Below are 22,121 nucleotides of genomic sequence, written 5' to 3' on the forward strand. Positions count from 1 at the left end.
CAAGTAAGCAAGTTTTGAGACGCATTCTGTGTCACTGAAATGTGCTTCCAGTGGCGACCTTTTCTAAAAGAAATCCCTGGAGTTGCTCTCGTAAGTCAGAAGCTCTGACCAGTGATACACCTTTAGAAAGTCATCTCACTTCTGTGTGTAAGAGAAGACGTGTTTGCTCTGCATCCATCTCTTCACAGAGCTATGCGAACAGACGTGAGTTAAGGGCATGCACTTTAATGTGGCTGATAATTTTAATCACATCCTGCAAAACATTAAGTTCAGGTGACATTTTTTGGATAGCCAGCATTTCTCTATAGATGACACAGTGTGTAGACTCACATTCAGAGGTGACCTCTTTGACCCAAGTAATGAAATCAGACAGCCATCCAGCCATGGCAACCACTGCATCTGTGCATATACTGACACAAAATGACCAATTTAGTTTTCCTGATATGTCATCATTCAAAGACTTGAGTAGTCTGCAACTGTGATGTTGGTTGGCAACAAAAGTGCGCATAACATATCTTCCTGCACATGCTCCTGAAAAATATGTCACACAGAAACAAGCATTGTTGCCTTGCTGTCAACATCGGTAGACCCATCAACCTGGATTGCATACCATGGTGACTCATTAATCCTCTGTAACAATTGTGTTGCAATATCTTCTGTTGTTTCATCAATTCATCTGGTTATTGGTGCTAGTCAAAAGAGGAACACATGCCACCTTTTGAACTTAAGCCTCTCCTAAAATTTTATGACATCTATCCTTATCAGTATGCAGGATCAACTCTCCACCAATAGCAAAGGGCTTCTTAGCATTAGCAACGTGTTTAGCCACTAAAAATGATGCTCTCAGTGGAGACACATTCGATGAAGTGGTGGTCTTTAATAATTACTTCTGTTCTTTGTGTTCACATTTTTTTTTCTTTTGAAAAACTCCAAAGCTTGTCTTTTAGTACAGAGTGCTTGGTCTCCACGTGGCAAAGCAGTTTTGAAGGTTTCATGATTTCACTGGATAGCCGGTTACCACATTATACAAAGCAGACTTGGAGAATGTGAATCACCTGTTGCAATGAACCTGTAATTTAAGTAGGACTCGGTATCTTCTTTTAAATGCAGCCTTCCTTTTCTTGACAGTCTTAGAGTCTTCTGCTGCCTCATCATTGGGTCTTTTGCCTTTCTCAAAGGAGCTCTCTAGTGATGTTTGTTTTTTACTCATTTTGGCTAGGGTTAGCTTGTGGGCTTGCCAAAACTGTGACTGAGACAAGTACTCCGTGCAGGAAAGAGACACGGATGGAAGTGGCGAATAAAAAAATGGGCGGGCCACCTGCAGACTAAAATAAGTGTCAGATTCTGACTTAAAGCCTGCCGCCAGATGCAACTGTACAATTGAAGCACATCAACTCACTTGCCACTATAAAGCCTACCACCAGATGCAACTTAATTGTCACTTGCCACTCAGCGATAGGGTTTTGATATGAGTCTGCAAGCAATTGATTTATTAAAGTCTCTGCACAGCCAACCCTCTCTGCTAATGTTAATCTATATTTGCAGCAGCTGCCCAGAGCTAACATCAGTGCCTCAGCTCCACCTCAGATCAGCAGGCATTAGATTCTTTTAAAGAGTGCACAACCCAGATCCCTTGCCTGTGTAGTTCACAGTAGGGTTCCACTCCTATGAGAATCTAAGGCTGCTGCAGATCTGACAGGAGGCGGAGTTCAGGCAGTAATGCGAGTGATGGGGAGCAGTTGTAAATACAGATGAAGCTTTGCTGGCTCACCTGCCACTCACCTCCTGCTGTGCTGTGCTCGGTTCCTAACAGACCACAGACTGGTAGCGGTCTGTGGCCCAGAGGCTAGGGAACTCCTGCTTTATCAGATATGTGGTTTGCAAATATTTTCTTTCACTAAGTATGTGGCTTGTGGTTTTTTCCTCTTAACAGGGTCTTTCTCAGATAAAAAGTTTTCAGTTTTGATGAAGTCGCATTTATAAATTTTCCTTTTGTGGATTGTGCTTTTGGCTTTAAGTCTAAAAATTATTTGCTATAGCTCTAAATTCCAAAGATTTTCCTACTTCTTATTCTAAATGTTTTATAGTTTTATTTTTTACATTTAATTCCGTGACCCATTTTGAGTTAATTCTGTGTGAAGTGTGAGGTTGACATAGAGGTTCTTTTTTTTTTTTTTGGCCTATGAGTATCCAACTGCTTCTGTACCATTTGTTTAAAAAGCTATCTTTCTGCCATTGAATTGATTTTGTACCCTTGTGAAAAATCAATTGGGTATATTTGTGTGGGTCTATTTCTTGGTTTTCTATTCTTTTACATTTACCTATATATCTATCTTTCCCCCAATACCACAGAATTTTGGTTGCTGTAGTTATATATTAAGTCTTTAATTTAGGTTCATCTGCTTTATTCCTTTTTTTTTTCAAAATTGTTTTAGGTATTCTAGTCTTTTTGATTTTTCACATAAATTTTAGAATATTCTTTTTATATCTACAAAAATCCTACTTGAATTTTGATAGGAATTGCATTAAAATTGCATTAATTTGGGGAGAATTAACATCTTTACTATGCTAAGGCTTCCACTTCATGAACGTGATATGTCTTATTTAGATCTTCCTTGATTTCTTTTGTTAACTGTGTAGTTTTCAGCATGCAAGTTCTGTACATGTTTGGATTTCCACCTACAAAATGAAAAGAAGTATTCTTTTTTTGAGCTATTGTAAGTGGCATTTTAGTTTTAATGTCATTGTCAATGTGTTCCTTGCTAGTATGTAGAAGTACAATTGATTTTTGTTTTTTTGTTTTCTTTTGGTTTGGTTTTAGAGATTGGGTCTCACTCTGTCGCCCAGGCTGGAGTGCAGTAGCACATAGATTACTGCAGTCTTGAACCCCTGGGCTCAACTAATTATTTCACCTCAGCCTCCTAAGTAGCTAGGTGGCACTACAGACATGTGTCACCATGCCTGGCTAATATTTTGATTTTTGTAGAGATGGGGGTCTTGCTATATTGCCCAGGCTGGTCTTGAACTTCTGGCCTTAGGCAATCCTCCTGCCCCAACCTCCCAAAATGCTGGGATTACAGGCATTAGCCAGCATGCCCAGCCAACAATTTTAATTTTTTTTTTTTTTTTTTTTTGAGATGGAGCCTTGCTCTGTCACCCAGACTGGAGTACAGTGGTACGATCTTGGCTCACTGCAACCTCCACCTCCTGGGTTGAAGTGATTCTTCTGCCTCAGCCACCTGAGTAGCTGGGATTACAGGCATGTGCCACCACACCCAGCTAATTTTTGTGTATTTAGTAGAGACAGGGTTTCATCATGTTTCCCAGGCTGGTCTCAAACTCCTGACATCAAGTTATCTGCTCGCCTCAGCCTTCCAAAGTACTGAGATTACAGGCATGAGCCACTGTGCCCAGCCAACAATTTTAATTTTTGAATGTTTATCTTGTATCCTATGAACTTGCCAAATCCACTTAGTAGTTCTAGGAGTTTTCCTGCAGATTCCATGGGGTTTTCTAGGTAAACAACCACTGTATCTGAAAATTAAGACAGTTTTATTCTTTTCTGATCTGTGTACCTTTTCTTGCCTTCTTGCACTGTTTCATACATAAGCACTATGTCAATTAAGAATGGTGAAAGTGTACATCTTACCTTCTTCCCAATATTACAGAGAAAGCATTCAGTGTTTCACCACTAGTGTTATCTGCAGTATTTTGTAGTTGCTTTTTATCAAGTAGAGGGATTTTCCGTCTATTCCCATATTTCTAAGAGGTTTTATCATAGATGGATGTTGAATTTTGTCAGATGCTTTTTCAGCATCTAATTATAAGATCCAATTATTTTTCTTATTTAGCCTATTAATATGATAGATCACATTGATTGTTTTTGAATTTTGAACTAGCCTTCCATCCCTGAGATCACTCAGATAATTTTAAATAAGAAAAGAGAAGTTAGGGTCAAAAATATCTATATTGCCACCTTCATTCTCCTATAAAAATAGTTTAAAGCACTATCTGGACCTTTTTGTCCGTCTTAGTATTCTTTGCTTTTCTTTCTTTAAAAAATATATTTACTGAGCTATATTTGTTGATGTATCATTCACATAATATACAATATACCCTGGTCTTGATCTTCTATCTCTAAATTAATAGTATATCTATTAACTAACTCTTCTCAAGAGGAATTTTGAGAGCATGAATTCCAAATATTCTTCCTTTAATATCTTTTAATGAATACTTATGCTATGGATGATTTCCTTAGGCATCATATGAGAAGTGCTTTGGAAAATCTCATATAATTTTTGAAGGAAGCAAAGGATTTTTAAAAATGTAGTCATCACTTTAGGCTACAATGGATTTCAGAACCTAAAACTAGAATAAGGTATTTTCTCCCACTATAGACATTTTGTTACGTTTCCTTCTGGCCCTTTTATTTTCCTAGCCAGATTTTTGTATTCTTTTGCATAGTTGCAAAATAATATATTAAATGGATTATTCTACTTTTTTACCATTTCTGTATAAAAAATTAAAAATTTTTATTAATGTATAAAACAACATGGAAAATTTTTTTACATAAGACTTTTATCACATTTTGCATTATATCGTTAAGATGGATTCCCACAAGTGGAAATTTTGGCACATACAGCCAACGAGCTTTCAAAAAGCCACTGCTTCACAATTAAGAGGAAACATCATGAAAACAAAAATGGAAACAATAGACCAGTTAGAAGTTGAATAGAGAACCATGGACAGCAGCAGCTAACAAGAGCCCTTCTGGGATCAGAGCAAGCCTCAAAACCTTGCCTCAAAACTACCCCTTCTCCTGTGAGTTTGACAGAGAGTAGAATGGTGGTGATGAGGGGTTGGGGGCGAGGGGAGTAGGGGAAGAAGGGAGACGTTGGACAAGGGGTACAAATTTTCAGTTACAAGGTGAATAAGTTTGGGAGATCTAATGTACAGCATGGTAACTACAGTTAATATACTGTATACTTGAAATTTGCTGTGAATAGATCTCATGTGTTCTTAACACACACATACAATAGTAACTAGATGAGAGAGAGGTGATGGATATGTTAGTTAGCTTAATTGTGACCATCATTTTACAATGTATGTGTGTATCAAGACATCATGTTATATTCCTTAAGTATGTATAATTTTTATTTGTCAATCATACCTCAACAATGCTTAGGTTAGGAAGTTGTACCCCTTCAAAGGGATCAAATGTAACTGGATCACACTGTGAAGCAACGTTACCCACAGTTGATTGTCAAAATAAATAGCACAGTCAGCTAGCAATTAATAGAGACTAATAGTTGGATTTGATACCAGTAGGGACAGACCAGCCAGACACTTAACAGGGAGATCAGAGAGAGACAATCAAAGAGAGCCTGGCTAAATCCATTGTCATCCTAATGGGAGAGGCTAGAATGACTGTGTAAATGCCCATGGGAGGGGATCGGGGTAACTATGTGCATACCCTGAGGAGCAACATCAGAGGCTATCTACTGCAAGGGGAATAGACATCACAGAAACAGTCCAGACAAGTAAATAAGGAAATGAGCCAACCATAACAAGCCCCAAGATGGGGAGGATCAGTATTGAGACATGCTACAATATATTATTTAAAATTTCTAGTTTTCAACACAAAAATTTAACCCTCAAAAAGACAGGAAAATGCAGCCCATCCATAGGAAAATAAAGCAAACAAAAGAAACTGTCTTTTAGAGCAGCTTATTATTTCCTTATTATTAGTCTCTATTTGATGAGACATTGTTATTGCTCCTTCTTTTACTTTTTTCTTTCTTTTTTTTAGTTGACAAATAATAATTGTGTATATTTATGGAGTACAATGTGATATTTTGGTCTATGTATGTAGAAAGATTTGATGTATGTATGGTAGACAGGTTTAATTAAGCTAATAACATATCAACCAAATTATCAACTTATTTTTTGCAGTGATATCATTAAAATTTTATCTTGTAGCAATTTTGAATTATACAGTAGATTATTATTAACTGTGGTCACCATACAGTGTAATAAATCACCAAAACTTATTTCTGCAGTCTAACTAAAACTTTGGACTCTTTGATCAACATCTCCCCTTTCTCCATCCTTCCTCCTCCCACCATTCTGCTCTCTGTTTCTATAAAGTCAGCTTGTTTAGATTCCACTTATAAGTAAGATCATACAGTATTTGTCTTTCTGTGCTTGGCTTATTTCAGTTAGCATAATGTCCTCCAATTCCACCCAGGTCACCATGAATGACAGAATTTTTTTTCTTTTAAAAGGCTGTATAGTAGGAGTCCCCAGCCCTTGGGCCGCAGACCTGTCCAGGCCCATACCTGTTACTGCAGACTGATACCAGTCCTAGCCACACAGCAGGAGGTGAGCGGTGGGTGAGTGAGCATTACTGCCTGAGCTCCACCTCCTGCCAGATCAGCAGTGGCATGAGATTCTCATAAGAGCGTGCACCATATCGTGAACTGCGCATGCAAGGGATCTAGGTTGCACACTCCCTGTGAGAATCTAACTAATGCCTGATGATCTGAGGTGGAAAAGTTTCATCCTAAAACCATCCCCACCCCCTCTGCTGTCCATGGAAAAATTGTCTTCCATGAAACCAGTTCCTGGTGACAAAAAGGTTGGGGACTGCTGCTGTATAGTATTCCATTTTGTATATATACCACATTTTCTTTATCCATTCATCTATTTTTGGCCTTACTTTACTTCCTTAAGTATGACTTCCTTTATTTCTTTGAACATATTTAAAAGAGCTGCTTTGGGCCGGGTGCGGTGACTCACACCTGTAATCCCAGCACTTTGGGAGGCTGAGGCCGGCGGATCACGAGGTCAGGAGATTGATACCATCCTGGCTAACACGGTGAAACCCTGTCTCTACTAAAAAAATACAAAAAAATTAGCCGGGTGTGGTGGCAGGTGCCTGTAATCCCAGCTACTTGGGAGGTGGAGGCAGGAGAATGGCGTGAACCTGGGAGGCGGAGCTTACAGTAAGCTGAGATCATGCCACTGCACTCCAGCCTGGGTGGCAGAGTGAGACTCTGTCTCAAAAATAAAAATAAAAAAAGAGCTGCTAAGTCTGACTGTATATGTTTGCTATCCTTCCTTCTATCAACTTCTTTAAAAGCTATAACATTTAAAAGTAATAATTGTAACAATACATCATTGGACTTGTGACATATATAGATGTAAATGTAAGACACTCATATCACTAATGAGAGAAGGAAGAAATAGAGCTATGTAGGAATAACATTTCTATATTGTGCTGTAAATAGTTCAACAGTAATAGTTGCAGATGTCAATACCCCACTTTCAATAATGAAGAGAGCAGCTAAGCAGAACATCAACAAGGAAATACAGGATTTCAACAACACAAAAACCAAATTGGCATTAACATAAATATATAAAACACTCTTCCAACAACAGTAGAATACATAGTCTTCTCAACATGGAAGATCCTCCAGGCCAGATCATACATTAGGCCATAATAAAAGCCTCAGTAGATTTAAGAGGATTGAACTTATACAAAGTATGTTTTCCCACCACAGTGGAATTGTTAGGGACTGATAAAAGAAGGTAATTTTGTAAATTCACAAGTATATGAAAATTGAGCAGCACATTCCCAAATAGTGGTGAGTCAAAGGAAAAATCACAAAGGAAAAAAATACTCTGAGATTAGTGAAAATGGAAGTGTACTGTGTCAAAACATATAGGATGCAGCTAAAGCAGTACTTAGAGGGAAATTTATAGCTATAAATGCCTATCTATATTAAAAAAGAAGAAAATTCTTAAGTCACTAACATAGCCTTCCACTTAGAACACTGGAAAAAGGGAACAAACTAAACTCACAGCAAGAAGAATGGAAATAATAATCCAGATTAGAACAGAAACTAGAAGAGAAAACAATCGAGAATCAAAGAAGCCACAAGCTTGTTCTTTCAGAGTATCAACAAAATTGACAAATCTTTAGCAAAGTGACAGACTCAAATTACTAAAATTGGGAATAAGAGAAGGGACATCACTACTAACCTTACAGAAAAAAGTGTCATGGGGAATATTATGAACAACTGAATGCCAAAAATTAAATGTTTAGATGAAATCAACAAATTTCCAGAAAAACACAAACTATTAAAACTGACTTAAGGAAAAGAAGAAAATCTGAATAAACCTATAACCTAAAGAGGTCAAAATAGACATTTTTAAACTTTCATAAAGTAATACCAAGGCCCAGATGGCTTCAGTTGTGAGTTCTTCCAAATGATTCAAGATGCATTGATCCAAAATTTTTGCAAACTCTTCCAAAAGTAGAAGAGAACACTTCTCAGTGCATTCTATGAAGCCATTATTGCCCTGATGCCAAAGCCAGACAAAGACCTCACAGGAAAATCAAACTGCAGACAGTTATCTCTTATGAATACAGGTGAAAAATTCTCAAGAAAATACTGTAACACTGAATCCAACAACACATAAAATGAAATTTACACCATCAAGTAGGGTTTATTCCATGAGTGCTGGGTTGGTTTAACACCTGAAAAATCAGTTAATACATCATCATATCAATAGAATCAAGAACGAAAACCACACAGGCTTCTCAATGGATGCAGAAAAAGCATTTGGCAAAATCCAACATTCTTGTCTGATGAAAACACTCTATAAACTAGAAATAGAAACTTTCTTGACCTCATAAAGGGCATCTATGAAAAACCCACAGCAAACACTGTTTTTAGTGGTGATTGAATGCTTTTGCCTTAAGATCAGTATCAATACAAGAATGCCAACCTTGCCTCTTCTATTCAACATTGTAGCAGAGGTTCTAGGCAGGGCAATTAGGCATGAACAAGAAATAAAAGGCATCCAGATTGGAAAAGAAGTAAAACTATCTCTGTTTGCAGGTGACATGATCTGAAATATAGAAAATCCGAAGAATCCACTAAAAAACTATTAGAATAAATGAGCATCAGGGTTGTAGGACACAAGATCAATATCCAATTATTGTATTTCTTATTTCTATACATTAACAATGAACAATCTGCAAATGAAAATAAAAAAATTCTGTCAAACAGAATTGCATCAAAAGGGGTAGCACTAAAAAAGGACAAATATGGCCGGGCGCAGTGGTTCATGCCTGTAATCCTAGCACTTTGGGAGGCCGAGGCAGGCCGATCATGAGGTCAGGAGATCAAGACCATCCTGGCTAACATGGTGAAACCCCATCTCTACTAAAAATATAAAAATTAGCTGGGCACGGTGGCACATGCCTGTAATCCCAGCTACTTGGGAGGCCGAAGCAGGAGAATCACTTGAACTAGGGAGTCAGAGGTTGCAGTGAGCCAAGATTATGCCACTGCACTCCGCCTGGTTACAGTGCAAGACTCTGTCTAAAAAAATAAAGACAAATACTTGTACTTTACAAAACTACAGAACATCATCAGCAGAAATTAAACGAGACCTAAATAAAGGGAAACACATCCCACGTTCATGGGTCCGAACACTTATCATTGTGAAGATGGCATTACTCCCAAAACTCATCCACAAATTTAATGCAATGCTTACCAGAATCCCAGGTGTCTTCTTTGTAGAAATTGTCAAACTGATCTAAAATTCATATGGAAGTGCAAGTGAACAGCCAAAACAATCTTGAAAAAGAAAAGCAAAGTTGGGAGACTCACACTTCCTGATTTCAAAACTGGCTGCAAAACTAAAGTAATCAAGACAGTGTGGCACTAGCATAAGGAAAGACATAGAGGTTGATGGAACAGAATTCAGAGTCCAGAAATCGTTTATACATTTGTGCCCAAAAGATTTTTCAAAATACAGGTGCTAGGACAATTCAATGAGGAAAGCATAGTATTTTTGGCAAATGGCATTGGGACAACCTAACATCTATTTGGAAAAGAATGAAGTTGGATCACATGCAAAGATTAACTGAAAATGAATCATAGCACTATATGTAACAGCAAAAACTATACTAAGAAGAAAATACAGAAGTAAATCTTTGTGACCTTGGGTTAGGCAGCGCTTTCTTAAATACACATCAAAAACACACAAAAAAAAGAATAAATAGATTAAGTAGACTTGATCAAAATAAAAAATCCTTCTGTGCTGCAAATGATACCAAGAAAGTGACAAGACGGTGCACAAGATGTGAGAAAACATTTGCAAACCATATATCTGATAAGAGAGTCATATTCAAAATATATAGCGGTGTTTCATGCCTGTAATCCTAGCATTTTGGGAGGCTGAGACAGGAGAATTGCTTGAGCCCGGGAGTTCAAGACCAGCCTGGACAACATGGCAAAAACCTATCTCTACAAAAAATACAGAAATTAACCAGGTGTGGTGGTGTGCGGTTGTATTCCCAGTGACTTGAGAGCCTGAGGTGGGAGGTTTGCTTCAGTGAGCCATCTTCATATCACTGCACTCCAGCCTGGGTGACAGAATGAGACCTTGTCTCAAAAACCAAAGCACAAAAAACTTAATAACCCAATTTAAAAACTAGGCAAAGGATATTAATAGACATTTCTCTACATAACATACATAAATGGCCAATGAACACATGAAAAGATGCTGAACATCATTAATAAAAAAATGCAAATCAAAACCATACTATTTCACAACCACTAGGATGGCTATAATCAGAGAGAAGATAAAAAATGTTGACAAAAATGTGAAAAAAGTGAAACCCTTATACATTGCTGGTGGAAATGTAAAATAGTAAGGCAACTTTGCAAAACATTTTGGCAGTTCCTCAAAGTGTTAAAAATTAGATTACCTTACAGCTCATAAATGTCACTTCCATCTATTCAAGAGGAATGAAAACATGTCCATACAAATACTTGTATGCAAAGTTTTATGGCAATATTCTTTGTAACAGTCCCAAAGTATAATAAGTCAAATATTTTTAACTCATGAATACATCTGTGATTTATCTATGCAATGGAATATTATTAGGCAATAAAAGTAATGAAGTTTTGATACCTGCTAAAACATTGATAACTCTTAAAAACATTATGCTAATAAAGGAAGCCAATCACAAAAGACTGCATACACATTGTTTGTTTCTATTTGTATGAAATATCCAGAATAAGGCAAATAGTAGAAAATAGTTTAGGGGTTGCCTAGGGCCAGATAAGGTTCTGTGTTGGTTTTTTGTTTTGTTTTGTTTTTTGCTTTTTTTTTTTTTTTTTTTTTTGAGACAGGGTCTCTTTCAGTGGCCAAGGCTGGAGTGCAGTGGCACCATCTTGGCTCACTGTAGCCTCGACTTCCTGGGCTCAAGCGATTTGCCACCTCAGCCTGCTGAGTAGCTGGGACTACAGGCCTATGTCACCTTGCCTGGCTAAGTTTTTGAATTTTTTGTAGCGATGGATTTTTACCATGTTGCCCAGGCTGGTCTCAAACTCCTGAGCTCAAGCAATCCACCTACCTTGGCCTCCCAGAGTGCTGAGATTACAGGTGTTAGCCACCATGCCCAACCTTGAGTTTCTTTTTGGGATGATGAAAACGTTCTCACATTAGATTGTGGTAACAATTGTACAACTGTGTTAATATGCTAAAAATCATTGATGGCATGCGAATTATATTTCAAAAAAGCTATTGTCAAAAAAATCATGGTTCATTTTCTACTCCTGCTAGCAAAGTATATGCGATTGCCATTGCCCAAGGTAACGTTCATTAACGCAAACTAACACATTTGCCAATTAGATAGACTAGAACAGTGTCTTCGGTAGTTTTTCCAGTTCGGCTCAAAGAGAGTTTGCTCCCAGTGTGCATTTAATAATGACCTTTTCGATGGTCAAGACTAGAGTGGGGAATGCTGGTGGCGTCGACTGGGCAGAGGCCAGGGAGACCGCTAAGCATCCTGTCATGGATAGTGCTGCCCCCACTCCAAATAATTATCCAACCCAAAACATCAGTAACGTTGAGGTAAGAAGCCCTGAACTGGTAATGGCATCTTGTTTTAGTTTATTTGATTACTAGTAAGGGTAAATTTTCCCCATACATTTACAATTTAATCGTATTTCTCCTTTTGTAGATTTTCTGATCATTATCATTCAGCTCATATTTCTCATCAGTGTATATGCATTCTTTATGCTAGTAGAGATATAAACTATTAATTTTATTTGCTAAGTTTATTTGTCTTCCAGTTGTTTCCTTTGGTTAAGTTTATATTGACTATCAAAATGTTTATTTTTTTAATGTGACCACACTTTTTTTTGCATTGTATCTAGCTTAGAAAATTTCCCTACCTACCTATCTCCCTTCCCTGTAATTTCATTTTTATTTCTTTTCACTGGAATTTAAAGCTTACCTTTTCACATTTAACTTTTTTTTTTTTTTTTTTTTTTTTTTTTTTTGAGACGGAGTCTCGCTCTGTCGCCCAGGCTGGAGTGCAGTGGCCGGATCTCAGCTCACTGCAAGCTCCGCCTCCCGGGTTCACGCCATTCTCCTGCCTCAGCCTCCCGAGTAGCTGGGACTACAGGCGCTGCCACCTCGCCCGGCTAGTTTTTTGTATTTTTTTAGTAGAGACGGGGTTTCACGGTATTCGCCAGGATGGTCTCGATCTCCTGACCTTGTGATCTGCCTGTCTCGGCCTCCCAAAGTGCTGGGATTACAGGCTTGAGCCACCGCACCCAGCCACATTTAACTTTTTTAATGCATGTAGAATTTGTTACGTATATTACAAGATAAGGAGTAATTTTTTTCTAAATACTAGTGACTGTTCTTCCTCCTTTTTAAAAAAACATTTGTCTCACTGAGCATATTTTAAGGCTCAAGATAATTTTCAAACGGAAGCTTTCCACAAGTTTATGCATGAGAATAGAAGAGATTACTCTTTGTATTAATTATAATTATATTTAATTATATTATTAAATATATATAATTATAATTAATTATATTAAGAGAACATAAGAGACTACTCTTATAAAGAATATAAGAGATTACTCCTTATATTCCTTAATTATGGAGTCCAGTGACATTTTATAAGTATGTAGCTCACCTAACTCAGGAGAAAGCAGTGCTCACAGATATCCTGTCAGTCTTGCAGGAGTATATAAAGAAATATCAAAGCTGGTAGTAGAAACTGGTTGCAGTTTGAAATTAATAAGTCTTTTATTAAATTAATGAATTTTCTGATATGATCAAAGAGATGGAGAAAGTGATACTATACATACATGTGTGGTGTGTTTATTTGGTAAGAAGGAGGGATACAATTTCAAATCACATTAAAAGTAGTTGCCAGTTTATAACACATTATGAAAATTTTGTGAGTCCCTGATAATATAATAGTTAAGTGAATTAATGGGAATAAGTATAGATATCTTCTTCTTCTTCTACAGATGGAGAATGAGTTAGATTCTGCTCGTTCTGAAATTGAACTCCTGAGGAGTCAGATGACAAATGAGAGAATCTCCATGCAGAATCTAGAAGCTTTGCTGGTGGCCAATCGAGACAAAGAATATCAGTCTCAGATAGCACTTCAAGAAAAAGAATCTGAAATTCAGCTTCTTAAAGAACACCTTTGTTTGGCAGAAAATAAAATGTGAGTTGTTTAGCAATATGAAGTCATACATCTGAATTTTTTGGTACTTTATAGATTAGTAGGATTTTTAAGCTAGAATTTAGAGAATTTGCCTCCTATAATTTGTCATTAAACTGAGGATCAGAAATATTGTGATTTGCCTAAGAGGTGGTACTTTTTCTATTATGTTTTTCTTATCTAAATTTAAGTTTAATGATCTCTATTGATTCTTTCCAACAGGGTTTTGAGTATAATAGAATGTCTGGTCTAAAATACTGCCTTTAGGAAATATAACAAAATGAGAAAAAAAATTAACCAGTTTGAAACCAGAAGAATTTTCATATTTAGACCAATATATTGAAGCCTAGTGTTTTCATTTGCCACATTGTATTTTCTTTTGTACCTATTGCGTGTACTGGGTACCTAGAAGAACACCTGCATGCACAAAATACAGAAGACTTCCTAGGACATCAATTTTGGCTTCTTTTCTTTTTCTTTCTTTCTTTCTTTCTTTTTTTTTTTAAGGATATCTAGCACTCCCAGCACGTTATTAAAAGAACTTTGGCTGGAGAATTGGGTGGAAATGCCTCCCTATATAGTGAATTTTTTTCTATGAAACTTGGTCACCTCTCATAAAAACTGATGGGGGACCCTTAACCCCTGTTCTTACCTGTCTCATCTATAACACTTTTCATCCAGCCTCCACTCTATCCTCACATCTGAGCTCAGGGCATGGGGAAGGATAAGAAGCATGGTCTCGGCAATCAGCCACTCCTAGGAGCCCCTAACTAGGCAAGGGCTTCAGAACCAAGGCCAGTTTCCTTCAGAAACTGTTTTCAGGTTATGGTGGTGGTGACTGAGTCCTTCTTTTCCGTTACTGTAGCTAGGCTATTATGATTCCTTCAACTAGTTTTGCAGGATCACTTTCTCAAGATGGTAGGTGGAAATCTACCTTCATGAAATACGCCAAAACTTCCACTCTAAGGGCTATACTCTGTTTGAGACTGACTGGCAAATACTAACACTTAGAATTAGCATGAGAAATGTTTGTTATTAGTCTCTAAAGTTTAGGTTTCAGCAGTCTATGATACTCTCCTGAAAGCAAGTGAAGAGGATAGAATGTTCTGTGTGAGTGGCATTCATCAATGTTTATCTTCCTTATGATATTGTGCCTTATCACAGGTTTTGTGAGGCATTGTTTGGCCTTAAGAAAGATTCTATTACATTGAAGATTGTATATATCAAATTTCATTATAAGGCACTTGGTTGAATAGATTATATAAAACAGACTATATTAATCATGGAGCTAGTGAATTCCAGTGTTAATTATTTGGTCATACTACTACTTTATATAATACTTCTAAGTACTTACATTAAAAGCTATTTATAGTATATAGTATAGACAGATGATGTATAATATGTTTCCACAGGGAAACTGAAACAGAGAAGGATTAACTAATTGAATGGGACTGGGATTGCTTAGGCTTTTCAAGTAGGCTACTCTGCATACTTACCATGTCTAACATGGGCATATTTTAGATGTACTAATAAATCTGGCCATAAAAATCACAATGTGATTTGGATCCAGCTGAGAAACCACTATCAATATGGTTTAATGTACCCCAGAATCATAGTCATATTTTAAGTTTAGTCAACTATAACTCTTACCTTCTTTTAAACAGGGCCATCCAAAGTAGAGATGTGGCCCAGTTCAGAAATGTTGTCACACAATTGGAAGCTGATTTAGACATCACCAAAAGACAACTAGGAACAGAGCGCTTTGAAAGGTAAGTTTATCTCTATGCAAGCTCAAAAACAATGCTTTTCAGCATGGAAAGCATTGTTTCTTAGGTAAAAATAGGTTTTAGTTCTTTCATGATGGTTAAAGTATGAATTAAGCTACAGTTTTTTATGATAGTTTTAATACTTTTGCTGGTTATAAAATTTTAAAGCATCACTATTTTGCTTTAGGGAGAGGGCCGTACAAGAACTTCGCCGCCAAAATTATTCAAGTAATGCTTATCATATGAGTTCTACAATGAAGCCAAATACAAAATGTCATTCACCAGAACGTGCTCACCATCGATCTCCTGACCGAGGCCTAGATCGATCATTAGAAGAGTGAGTCTGTTTAAGGATCCATTCTCTTGAGATCAAATAGTAATATCTAGTATAGTGAATATTTGGAGTAATAAGGAAACTCAATAGTCTACCTTTAATAGTGATATTTAAACAGGATTACCAAGATATATTGATATAAAAATACAGGATTTTGATAATTAAATTAGAATTATATATATTATACTAAAGCAAAAGGACTAATATTTTATCTGTTTGCATAAATTATATATTTTTTTATTTCCATAGTTTTGGGGGAACAGGTGGTTTTTTTGTTACATGGATAACTTCCTTAGCAGTAATTTCTGAGATTTTGGTGCATCCAACACCCAAGCAGTGTACACTGTACCCAATGTGTACTCCTCACTCTTCTCCCATCCTTCCCCCTGAATCCCCAAAGTCCAATGTATCATTCTTATAACTTTCATCCTCATAGCTTAACTCTCACTTAAAGTGAGAACATATGATATTTGGTTTTCCATTTCTGAGTTACTTCCCTTAGAATAATGGTCTCCAACTCCATCCAGGTTGCTACGAATGCCATTATTTCGTTCCTTTTTATGGCTGAGTAGTATTCCTTGGTATATTTTCTTTATCCACTTGTTGTTTGATGGGCATTTAGGCTGGTTCCATATTTTTGCAATTGCAAATTGTGCTGCTACAAACATGTGTGTGCAAGTATCTTTTTCATATAATGACTTCTTTTCCTCTGAATAGATACCCAGTAGTTGGATTGCTGGATCAAATGGTAGTTATACTTTTAGTTCTAAAAGGAATCTCTGTACTGTTTTCCATGGTGGTTGTACTAGTTTACATTCCCACCAGCAGTGTAAAAGAAAACATTCCCTTTTCACCACATCTATGCCAACATGTATGATTTCTTGATTTTTTAATTACGGCCATTCTTGCAGGAATAAGGTGTCTCATTGTGGTATTAATTTGCATTTCCCTGATAATTAGTGATGATGAGCATCTTTTCATATGTTCATTGGGCATTTGTATATATTCTTTTGAGAATTGTTTATTCATGTCCTTAGCCCATTTTTTGATGGGATTATGTTTTTTTGTTTTTTGTTTTTTTTTTCTGATTTGTTTGACTTCCTTGTAGATTCCGGATATTAGTCCTTTGTTGGATGCACGTTTGGGAAGATTTTCTCCCACTCTGTGGGTTGTCTGTTTACTCTGCTGATTATTTCTTTTGCTGTGCAGAAGCTTTTTAGTTTAATTAAGTCCCATCTATTTGTACTTGTTTTTGTTTCATTTGCTTTTGAGTTCTTGGTCATGAAATCTTTGCCTAAGCCAATGTTCAGAAGAGCTTTACTAATGTTATCTTCTAGAATTTTTATGGTTTCAGGTGTTAGATTTAAGTCTTTGATCATCTTGAGTTGATTTTTATATAAGGTGAGAGATGAGGATCCAGTTTCATTCTTCTACATGTGGCTTCCCAATTATCCCAGCACCATTTGTTGAGTAAGGTGTCCTTTCCCCACTTTATGTTTTTCTTTGCTCTGTCAAAAATCAGTTTGCTATAAGTATTTGGCTTCATTTCTGGGTTCTCTATTCAGTTTCATTGGTCTATGTGCCTATTTTCGTATCAGTACCATGCTGTTTTGATAACTATAATCTTGTAGTATAGTTTGAAGTCAGGTAATGTGATGCCTCCAAATTTGTTCCTTTTCCTTAGTCTTGCTATGTGGGGTCTTTTGAGTTTCCATATGAAGTTTAGGATTGTTTTTCTAGTTCTGTGAAGAATGATTATGGTACTTTGATTGGAACTGCATTGAATTTGCATATTGCTTTTGGCAGTATGGCCGTTTTTACAATATTGATTCTCCACGAGCATGGGATGTGTTTCCATTTGTTTGTGTTATCAGTGACTTCTTTCAGCAGTGTTTTGTAGTTTTCTTTGTAGAACTCTTTCACCACCTTGATTAGGTATATTCCTAAGTTGGTGTTTTTGTTTGTTTGTTTGTTTTTTGCTCCTACTGTAAAAGGAGTTGAGTTATTGATTTGTTTCTCAGCTTGATCGCTGTTGGTGTATAGCAGTGCTACTGATTTGTGTACATTAATTATGTATCCAGAAACTTTACTGAATTCATTTATCAGATCTGGGAGCTTTTTGGATGAGTCTGTAGGGTTTTCTAGGTATATGATCATATTATCAGTGAACAGTGACAGTTTTACTTCCTCTTTACTGATTTAGATGCTCTTTATTTGTTTCTCTTGTCTGATTGCTCTGTCTAGGACTTCAGGTACTATGTTGAATAGAAACAGTGAAAGTGGGCATTCTTGTCTTGTTCCAGTTCTCGGGGAATGCTTTCAACTATCCCCATTCAGTATAATGTTGGCTGTGGGTTTGTCATAGATAGCTTTTATTATCTTGAAGTGTGTGTCCCTCCTATGCCAGTTTTGCTGAGGGTTTTAACCATAATGGGATGCTGGATTTTGTCAAATCCTTTTTCTGCATCTATTGAGATGATCACATGATTTTTGTTTTTAATTTTGTTTATGTGGTCTATCACATTTATTGACTGGCATATGTTAAACCATTGCTGCATACCTGGTATGCAACTCACTTGATCATGGTGTATTATCTTTTTGATACGCTGTTAGATTCAGTTAGCAAGTATTATGTTGAGGACTTCTGCATCTATGTTCATCAGGGTTATTGGTCTATAGTTTTCATTTTTTGTTATGTCCTTTCCTAGCTTTGGAATTAGGGTGATACTGGCTTCATAGGATGATTTAGGGAGGATTCCCTCTTTCTATATCTTGTGGAATAGTGTTCTATAGGATTGGTACCAATTCTTCTTTGACTGTCTAATGGAATTCAGCTGTGAATCCATCTGGTCCTGGACTTTTTTCTATTGGCAATTTTTAAAAATTACTGTTTTAATCTCTCTACTTGTTACTGGCCTGTTCAGAGTTTCTATGTCTTCCTCATTTAATCTGGGAGGGTTGTATTTTTCCAGGGATTTATCCATCTCCTCTAGATTTTCTAGTTTGTGTGTGTAAAGGTGTTCATAGTAGCCTTGAATGATCTTTTATATTTCTGTGGTATTGGTTGTAATATCTCCCGTTTCATTTATCATTGAGCTTATTTGGATCTTCTCTCTTCTCTTCTTGGTTGATCTTGCTAGTGGTCTATCAATTTTGTTGATCTTTTCAAAGAACCAGCTTTTTGTTTGATTTATCTTTTGTATTTTTTTGTCTCATTTTCATTGGTTCTTCTCTGATCTTTGTTATTTCTTTTCTTCTGCTGTGTTTAGGTTGGTTTGTTCTTGTTTCTCCAGTTCCTTCAGGTGTGATCTTAGAGTGTCTATTTGTGCTCTTTCAAACTTTCTGATGTAGGCATTAAATGCTATGAACTTTTCTCTTAATACTACTTTTGGTGTGTCGCAGAGGTTTTGATAAGTTGTTTCACTATTATCTCTCAGTTCAAAGAAGTTTTTAATTTCCATCTTGATTTCATTGTTGACCCAAAGATCATTCAAGATTAGATGATGATGATGATGATGATAATTATTATTAAATTTTTTTGAGATGGAATCTTGCTCTGTTGCTCAGGCTAGAATACAGTGGCATGATCTCGGCTCACTGCAACCTCTGCTCCCCGGGTTCAAGCAGTTCTCTTGCCTCAGCCTCCCAAGTAGCTGGGAATACAGGCATGTGCCACAATGCCCGGCTTATTATTATTATTATTATTATTATTATTATTATTATTTTTGAGACAGAGTCTCACTCTGTTGCCCAGGCTGGAGTGCAATGGCACAATCTCAGTTCACTGCAACCTCCACCTCCCGGGTTCAAGCGATTCTCGTGCCTCATACTCCCAAGTAGCTGGGATTACAGGCATCTGCTACCACGCCTGGCTAATTTTTTTGTATTTTTAGTAGAGAAAAGTTTTCACCATGTTGGCCAGGCTGGTCTTGAACTCCTGACCTCAGGTGATCTGTGCGCCTCAGCATCCCAAAGTGATGGGATTACAGGCATGAGGCACCGCGCACAGCCTTAATTTTTGTATTTTTAGTAGAGACAGGGTTTCACTATGTTGGCCAGGCTGATTTTGAACTCCTGACCTCAAGTGATCCACCTGTCTTTGCCTCCCAAAGTGCTGGGATTACAGCAATGAGCCACCGCACCCAGCCTCAAGAGCAGATTATTTAATGTCCATGTATTTTTAGAGTTTTGAGGGTTCCTTTTGGAGATAATTTCCAGTTTTGTTCCACTGCAGTTTAAGAAGATACTTGAGGCTAGGCGTGGTGGCTCACGCCTGTAATCCCAGCCCTTTGGGAGACCGAGGTGGGCGGATCACGACGTCAGGAGATCGAGACCATCGTGGCTAAAATGGTGAAACCCCATCTCTACTGAAAATACAATAAATTATCCGGGCGTGGTGGCAGGTGCCTGTAGTCCCAGCCACTCAGGAGGCTGAGGCAAGAGAATGGCGTGAACCCAGTAGGCAGAGCTTGCAGTGAGCCAAGATCATGCCACAGCACTCCAGCCTGGGTGACAGAGCGAGACTCCATCTCAAAAAAAAAAAAAAAAAAAAAAAAAAAGATACTTCATATAAATCTGATTTTCTTAAATTTATTGAGACTCGTTTTGTGTCCTATCATATGTTCAGTCTGAGAGACTGTTCCATGTGCTGAAGAAAAGAATTTATATTCTGCAGTTGTTGGGTAGAATGTTCTGTAAATACCTGTTAAGTCCATTTGTTCCAGGGTATAGTTTAAGTTCATTGTTTCTTTGTTGACTTTCTGTATTGACGACCTGTCTAGTGCTGTCAATGGAGTATTGAAGTCTCCCACTATTATTGTGTTGCTGTGCATCTCATTTCTTAGGTCTAATAGTAATTGTTTTCTAAATCTGAGAGCTCCGTGTATATATGCATATATATTTAGAATTGCAATATTTTCCTTTTTGACTATTCCTTTTATCATTATATAATGTCTCTCTTTTTCTTTTTTTACTGTTGTTGCTTTAAAGTTTGTTTTGTCTGATGTAAGAATAGCTACTGTTGCTCACTTTCCATTTGTGTGGAATATCTTTTTCCACCCCTTAACCTTAAGTGTATATGAGTCCTTATGTGTTAGGTGAGTCTCTTGAAGACAGCAGATACTTAGTGAATTTTTACCCATTCCACCATTCCGTATCTTTTAAGTGGAGTATTTAGGCTGTTTACATTCAACATTAGTATTAAGATGTTAGGTACTGTTCTGTTCATCACATTAGTTGTTGCCTTAATACGTTGTTTTGGTTTTTTTCCCCCCCCCCCCATTGTGTCATTGTTTAATGACATTAAATAATTAAATGAAATTAAATAATCTATGAGATTTATTTTGTAAGGAGCTTCTATTTTGATGTATTTTGAGGTTTTGTTTCAAGATTTAGAACTCCTTTAAACATTTTTCATAGTACTGGCTTAGTAGTTGCAAATTCTCTCAGCATTGGTCTGAAAATCATTTTATTTTTCCTTCATTATGTTGCTTAATTTTGCTGGATACAAAATTCTTGGCTGACAATTATTTTGTTTCATGAGGCTAAAGATGGGACCCCAATCCCTTCTGGCTTGTAGAATTTCTGCTGAGAAATCTGCCTTTAATGTGGTAGGTTTTCTTTTATAGTTTATCTTGATGCTTTTGTGTCACAGATCTTTTTTTTTATAATAAAGCATTTAATTTTTTATGATTATTATTATTATACTTTAAGTTCTGGGGTACATGTGCATAACGTGCAGGTTTGTAACATATGTATGCTTGTGCCATGTTGCTGTGCTGCACCCATCAACTCATCATTTACATCAGGTATAACTCCCAATGCAATCCCTCCCCCCACCCCCTCCCCTATGATAGGCCCTGGTGTTTGATGTTCCCCTTCCCGAATCCAAGTGATCTCATTGTTCAGTTCCCACCTGTGAATGAGAACATGCAGTGTTTGGTTTTCTGTTCTTGGGTTACTTTGCTGAGAATGATGGTTTCCAGCTTCATCCATGTCCCTACAAAGGACATGAACTCACCCTTTTTATGGCTGCATAGTATTCCATGGTGTATATGCCACATTTTCTTAATCCAGTCTATCATTGATGGACATTTGGGTTGGTTCTAAGTCTTTGCTCTTGTGAATACTGCCGCAATAAACATACGTGTGCATGTGTCTTTATTGTAACATGATTTATAATCCTTTGGGTATATACCCAGTAATGGGATGGCTGGATCAAATGGTATTTCTAGTTCTAGATCCTTGAGGAATCGCCACACTGTCTTCCACAATAGTTGAACTAATTTATACTCCCACCAACAGTGTAAAAGTGTTCCTGTTTCTCCACATCCTCCCCAGCACCTGTTGTTTCCTGACTTTTTAATGATTGCCATTCTAACTGGTGTGAGATGGTATCTCATTGTGGTTTTGATTTGCATTTCTCTGATGGCCAGTGATGATGAGCATTTTTTCATGTGTCTGTTGGCTG

The 22,121-nt window shown here is 37.1% G+C and overlaps 1 protein-coding gene across 1 annotated transcript in view; it reads left to right on the top strand.

The window, feature by feature from the left end:
• TSGA10 (testis specific 10) overlaps positions 1-22,121 on the top strand; it is a 195,888-nt gene that overhangs the window by 114,980 nt on the left and 58,787 nt on the right. Inside the window, 3 exon segments of the mRNA XM_025353502.1 lie at positions 13,353-13,555; positions 15,217-15,321; positions 15,506-15,659. Of these exon segments, the coding sequence (XP_025209287.1) occupies positions 13,353-13,555; positions 15,217-15,321; positions 15,506-15,659 (462 nt within the window).

Source organism: Theropithecus gelada, chromosome 13, assembly GCF_003255815.1.
Source record: "Theropithecus gelada isolate Dixy chromosome 13, Tgel_1.0, whole genome shotgun sequence".
NCBI lineage: Eukaryota > Metazoa > Chordata > Mammalia > Primates > Cercopithecidae > Theropithecus > Theropithecus gelada.